This window comes from Numenius arquata, chromosome 7, assembly GCF_964106895.1.
Source record: "Numenius arquata chromosome 7, bNumArq3.hap1.1, whole genome shotgun sequence".
Lineage (NCBI taxonomy): Eukaryota > Metazoa > Chordata > Aves > Charadriiformes > Scolopacidae > Numenius > Numenius arquata.
The window spans coordinates 52,789,481-52,795,919 of NC_133582.1; the positions used below are offsets into that span (position 1 = coordinate 52,789,481).

Sequence of the window (6,439 nt, forward strand, 5' to 3'; positions counted from 1 at the left end):
CCCGTGAATTAATTTTATTTCCCCCCCCTCCCTTTTCCTGGTCAGTATTTTCTGTTTATTACCTCCCTCTGCTGTGCCATTTTGCCGTTTCTTACTAAGTTTTAGTTGTGTTCAATTTTAACCTAGCCACATTCTAGGTCCTTCTATGAAAGCAATATATGAGGTCTGTAAGAAAGTGATCATATAGGAATTGTATCTTCACTTTCTTTTTATTTTTGTATTGCATTAGGATGCGTTGTCATAAGTATTTTTGGTAGAATAAATTCTTGTTTGCTACAAGGAACTTTCTCTTTTTTCTTTCTCTTTCTCCCTCTCTTTCTTTCTCCTTTCAAGACTGATAACATGACGAGCATTTCTCCCCATCCCTTCTACTCTTAATTTACTAATAATCAAAATCAAACATTCTGACTACGAGCTCTCCCTTTTTGGCAATTTAGGACATTTATTAGAGAAGAAAACACGTTCAAATTCTTTATTGGAAGTGTTTTAACAAAAACCAAAAAACCAAAACCAAAAAAAACCCCACAAACCAAGCAAACTAAAACAATTCACAGCTTTGATGGAGATCTCTTCCTTTTAATGTATAAATGTAGCATCTTATCTCCGTGAGGATACAAAGATTGGAAATGCTGAGCTGTAACAAAAGCATGAAAGCGCACTTTCTCTCTTACAGGCAAAACATGAGAGACAGTAGGATAAGCGTCTCCTGCAGAAACTAGCCTGTTACATACACGAAAGGCTTTTTTTTGGGAGAAATAAACCTTTTTTTTTTTTTTTTTTCCCTAGAAAGTAGTAGTTAGCAGCCAGCAGGCTGTTTCAGGAAGCGTATCTTAAAAAATATTAGAGCTCACGGAAAGTGCGCTTGCTTACTTCTCACGTGCTGAGCGGTCCAAGAAATCAGCCCTAGAAGGAGAGGAAATGGAGAAGTTAGTGCCTGCAAAATCAAAAGGGTGGCACAAACGCGGGGGGGGGAAAGAGCATTCAGGGAGGAATCAGCCCCTCCACTCTGCCCTTTTGAGGGGTGGTGCGGGGGCACAGCCGAAGATTTTTATTTTTTTGTGTGTGTTTAAGCCTTCTTGCCAGGCGAAGGACTGATAACGAAAAGAGGAAACTCTTGACTTTAAAGTTACAATTTCCTCGGGGCTCCCCACCCGTTGGTTGCGGCGGTAAAGATGGGCTTTCAGAAGTCCCCACCAAATCGCCTGCCACCCGGCTAGCGGCGTTGCCGGACCCCAAAGCGGAGGGTGAGCCCCGTCCTCCGGGCTGAAAACCGAGCAACAGATGCCAGCGGGGCTCGGTCCCTCCGCGGCCAGGGGATCCCGGGCGGGTGCGACCGCGGCTCCCCGTGTGCGTGTGGGTGCCTGCGAGCGTTTGTCAGCTTGTGGTGACATCGCACAGGCGAGTGGGGCTTGAGCGGGGGTTTGTGGCCGGGGCTCTGCTGCGCGTCCATGCGAGGAGTGTTGTCTCCCAGCCCTGCAACACGTTGTGGAGCTGGGATGCGTGGGTTATAGCTGGAAGGGCTGAACGCGATTCTTCCGAAAGTCATAAATCAACCTCTTTCTATGAATGAGAATGTCATCAAAGAGATCAATTGCAGGAACACATGCACAAATAAAAATCCTCTTACGTATTTGCCGGGGCTGGGGATCCCCGTCTAAAACCATTAAGTGAGAAGGCGTTTAGTCATAATTCATTTTTATTGCTTTTTTAAAACAACAGCTTGGCTGGGCTGCGGCCGCGGCGAAACCTCGGCCCTGTTTCTTGTCCTTCTCTCTGCTCCAGCCCTGTCCCTGCGGAAAGCGAGCAGCCTCACCGGCATTTTAACTCCTCTGCCACTGGGCTAAATTGGGCTGCAACGTGCTTGTACGCGTCGGGGTTTCTTTTGTGCTCAGATTCCTGGATGTTGACAAGGCTTTTTAAAAAAAAAAAAAAAAAAGAAAGAAAGAAAAAGAAAAAGAAAAAAAAAAAAAAAGGAAAATACGCCACAACATTTAAACTTCTCGCAAACTCAATTTAAATAAATGGGGGGGGGGGTTGGGGGGAGGAGGGATTCAGCGAGCAGGAGTCGCCTCCGGGTCTCCCGGGGAGCCCTGGGGCAACAGCGGGGGCACACTCCCACGGAAAAGCCTAAAGCGCCGGGATCGCCCCCTTGGCCCCAGTCCCGGGGCAGGAAACGCGGAGCGGAGCCGCGGAGGGACACGGAGGGGAGCGGAGGGGCCGGGCCGGCCTGCGGGCAGAGGGAAGGGGCGGCGGCTCCCCCTCGCCGGGCCGCGGAGGGGAGGGTGATGTCCCCCCCTGCTCCGGCCCTTCTCATGGTGTTGCCCCCACGCACAGTACAGGCAGCAAAGCCCCGCCGGAGAGACAATGCAACAAAAGAGACAATGCACGAAAAAGGCAGAGAAAAAAAGGATTTCAGGTTGCTGGAGACTGTAAGAGAGGTGCTGTGATTCGGCGGAATTTACTGGTAAAATGGATCTATTTATAGTAAAACATGGATTTTTTTTTCTCTTGGCCGGCTGTTGTGAAAAAACACTGAAAAGATGACAGCCCCTTTATTAGTAAACAGTCCCAGCAGCCTGCCCTTTTTCCTCTGCCTTACGCAGTATTTATCACAACTGGTTTACAGTAATGAAATAAATGTGTTTACAGCCGTAACCATAGCCGAAATTGGTGCAATATAATGCCATAAATGCCTCTGGAGTGTTGTTGCTCCTGTCCTCCACCCCGCGCCCCTGGAGTTTAAGAAACTGAACCTTTCAAGAGGGCCCTTATCCATCCGTGTCTGCGCAGTAAATCAGGACAAATAGGAATACTGAGAGCATAGAGCAGCCCTTCGGTTTTGGCTGGCAGTGGAGAGGCCATGGAGGTGGCATGGGATAAGGGCTGACCTAACAGCAATAGGAGATCTGTGCACCCAGGAGAGGATGTTGTAGTTCATGTGAGAGGGCGGAGCTTGAGGGTTTGTGTGAGTGCGTGTTCGTGAGCAGGGAGAGGTGGCGGGGTAGAAGAACCCTTTGGATTTCAAAACAAGCAAGAATCGAGCGTGAGAACAGAGGGGCGCAGAAGCCGGCTAGAAATGCACCTGCAGAAATAGAAGGGCCAGCCCCTCCTGGGGCTGGGGCTGGTGGCAGAGGACACGACTTTCCATCCATCCATCCATCCCCGAGGTTAACGTTTCGCAGGACGCCTCTTTGAAGCGTGTTGGTGCCGTCCTCTCTCTCTGCAGACGGCTAGGTGCCCCGGGACAGACGGACAGACGCCCACCCTTTACCTCCCTTGTTCTTTTCCGCATACGTAAACCGCATATGAGGTCGCAACCCACATCCCACCGCCCTCCCTCCTTCTCTACCCACGGACCTTTTTTTTTTTCCTTTTTTTTTTTCGTGGGGGTGGGGAGGGGTAGGTTTGTGTCGATGCTCAGCGCGGTTCCCAAGGGTCCTGGGGCTGCCGCTACCACTGGCCATCTGCCACCTCCCGCCACAGCCGGCCCGGGTGGCGGAGCGAAGGGACAAAGGGGCCGGGGCGGTGGGCCCTATGCCTCCCGCCGCTCCCCGGCCCCTGCCCCGGGCCGCCTCCCCTGGCCGCCGGGCTGCGACCCGCGGCACCCCGGGCAGCCTTCCCCCCGCCCGGTCCCAGGGCGGCAGAGACACCGCGGGGACCCAGCAGATGGGCTGCGGAGCTCGCGGGCCCCCGCCCCATTATCCGTCCCCCTGCCCCCGGCTCCTCCTCCCCTACCCCAGACCCGGGTTGGCGCGGATGAACCCGGCTGAGGTGCGGGGGGAGAAGGGATGCGGGCCAGGGGGAGGCCGGTGGGCCCGGGATAGCACAATGGCCGTCAGTCCCAAAAGCAGCTCATTTCCATGCTAATGTCCGCGGCCGCCTGGTGATGCGGCTGGACAAGCCCCTTTAACTCTTGGCGTCGCGTCGCGCTGGGACTGCGGCGGGGCAGGAGCAACGAGATCCCTCGGCCTCGTCCCCATCCCCATCCCATCCCACCCCATCCCATCCCGTCCCTATCATCTCCATCCTATCCCCACATCTATATCGTCTGCCCCATCCCTGCTCTTCGCCTAATCCTCATCCCTGTTCCTATCTCTGTCCCCGTGCCCATCTCTGTCCCCGTGCCCATCTCTGTCCCCGTGCCCATAGCAGTCTCCAATCATATCCACGGTCCCATCCTCATCCCCGTCCCCAGGGCTAATGCTCTCAGCGCTTCTCCCGCCGTCCCCCGTCCCGTCCCACAGATCCAGCCGACCCCCGCGGCCCCAGCCGGGGGATGGGAGGTGGGGGGCGGCGGAGGTGCTCAGTGTCGGCCTGACAGCGCCGACAGCAGGGGGGCGCCGGGGCACCCTCGCTGCAGCAGCACTCACCCTGGAGGGGACGGCCGGTGGGCTCGGCGGGCCGGGCGCATCCTCCGGGTCTCTCCTGCCTTCCCCTCTCAGCCGGCGGGCGGGACCCCGGCGGCGGCGGCGGCGGCGGCGGCGGCGGCGGCGGCGGCGGCGGCGGCGGCGGCGGGGCGACAGCCCAACCCGCCCCCCCGCCCCAACCCCCCCTCCTCCCCGGGGGGCCGCCGTCGCCCTGCCCCGCGGTGCCGCGCCGCGCCGTGCCGTGCCGCGCCGTCGGAGCGCTCGGCGTTTAAATGCCCCCGACGCGGCGATCTATCAGCGGCAGGAGCCGGGAAAGTCCCGCAGGCGCCGCAGCCATTGGCTGCCGCCCCCCACGTGCCTGCCCGCTGCCTGTACCTTCGTGTCATTTTCCTGCCGGCCCCATGGAGGAAGTGGGAAAGTTGGCGCGGCCCCGCCGGACGCTGAAGACCCGGTGGCGGCGTGACAGAGGGACGCGGCGAGGATGAGCTCCTTCCTCGAGTACCCCGTCCTCGGCAGCGAGGCGGGGGGCTGCGCCGCCCGCACCTACCACCCCGACCACGGGATTACAACTTTCCAGCCCTGCGCCGTCAGCGCCAGCAGCTGCAGCGGGGAGGACCGCTTCCTGGCGGGCCGCGGGGTGCCCATCAGCCCCCACCGCCACCACCACCACCACCCCCCGGCCCAGCCCGCCGCCTACCAGCACCACGGCGGCCTGGGGGTGTCCTACGCGCACCCCGGCTGCGGCCCGACCTACGGCGCGCAGGGCTTCGGACCGGCGTACGGCCCCTACCCCCTCGGGCAGGACGCGGAGCTGGGCGGCGGCTTCCCCCCCTGCGCCCCCGCCGTTTACTCGGGGAGCATCTCCTCCTCCGCCGCGCAGCACCCGCACCCTCACCAGGGCTACGCGGGGGGGCCCGCTCAGTACGTGCCTCCCCCCTACGGGCAGGAGCAGCAGAGCCTGCCCCTGAGCACCTACAACCATGCCCTGTCTCCCCTCCACGCCGGCCACCGGGAAAACGCCCGCTCCCCCTCCGCCGAGACCTCGCCACCGGCGCAGACTTTCGACTGGATGAAAGTGAAAAGAAACCCACCCAAAACAGGTCAGTGGCCGGCGGGAGGGCCGGGGCGGGGGCCGCTCCTCTCCCTCTCTGCCGTGGGTGCGGGGAAGGCGGCGCGGTGCCCCGCGGGGCGGTGGGCAGGTAGGGCGGCCCGCACATCTGGGAGCAGCCGCAGCCGTCTGCCCGCGGCGCTGGGAGCCAGCGCCGCTTATTCCCGACTCCCCCTCTCCGCCTCTCCCGCGGTCATATTTCTTGTAATTCATAAACCACTTATCAAGTTTCCTCTGACACCAGAGGCTGACTCCGGTTTAGCACCTCGCACTCCATCACTCACCCTGCCGGGGCTTCCCTCTTATCCTAAGAAGTTCTTGCTCCCTATCGCTTAGCCGGTGTGGACATATTGATTACGTCGCCTATAAATCATTTGCGCTTACTTACCGCTGCATGTCCCCTCGCAGGCAAGGCTGGCGAGTACGGCTTCGTGGGGCAGCCCAACACCGTCAGAACTAACTTCACCACCAAGCAGCTCACCGAGCTGGAGAAGGAGTTTCATTTCAACAAGTACCTGACCAGGGCCAGGCGGGTGGAAATCGCCGCCTCCCTCCAGCTCAACGAGACGCAGGTGAAGATTTGGTTCCAGAACCGGCGGATGAAGCAAAAGAAACGGGAGAAAGAGGGGCTGCTGCCCATCTCCCCCACCACCCCCACGGGCTGCGAGGAGAAGGCGGAGGACTCCTCGGAGAAGTCCTGCTCGTCGCCCTGCAGCGCCTCGCCCGCCTCCTCCGCCTCGGACACGCTGGCTGCCTCCAACTGAGGCCCGACGCGCCCCGACGGCCGCCCATCGCCACGCAGCTGGCGGCCGTTCACCGCGGTTATGTCGGTCGCTCCGTCGGTCCCTCGGTCAGTCTCCCCGAGAGGTCCCGGTGCTCCCCCCCCGCCCCTGCCCGTCCCCGGGGGTGTCGGCTCTGCCGCCCGCTCGCCTCCCAGCCGCCGGGTCCCGGCGCCTTGGTGCCA

At 59.6% G+C, this 6,439-nt stretch overlaps 1 protein-coding gene across 1 annotated transcript; it reads left to right on the forward strand.

Moving 5' to 3' along the window:
* Positions 1–4,848: 4,848 nt before the first annotated feature.
* HOXA1 (homeobox A1) lies at positions 4,849–6,239 on the forward strand. The gene is made up of 2 exons (XM_074150747.1): positions 4,849–5,467; positions 5,884–6,239. The coding sequence occupies exons 1-2, from the start codon at positions 4,849–4,851 to the stop codon at positions 6,237–6,239; spliced, it is 975 nt and encodes a 324-aa protein (XP_074006848.1).
* Positions 6,240–6,439: the final 200 nt, after the last annotated feature.

Coding starts and splice junctions, on each gene's coding strand:
- HOXA1 (XM_074150747.1), top strand. CDS start 4,849: ATGAGCTCCTTCCTCGAGTACCCCGTCCTCGGCAGCGAGGCGGGGGGC. Junction 5,468..5,883: donor AAGAAACCCACCCAAAACAG/GTCAGTGGCCGG, acceptor GTCCCCTCGCAG/GCAAGGCTGGCGAGTACGGC.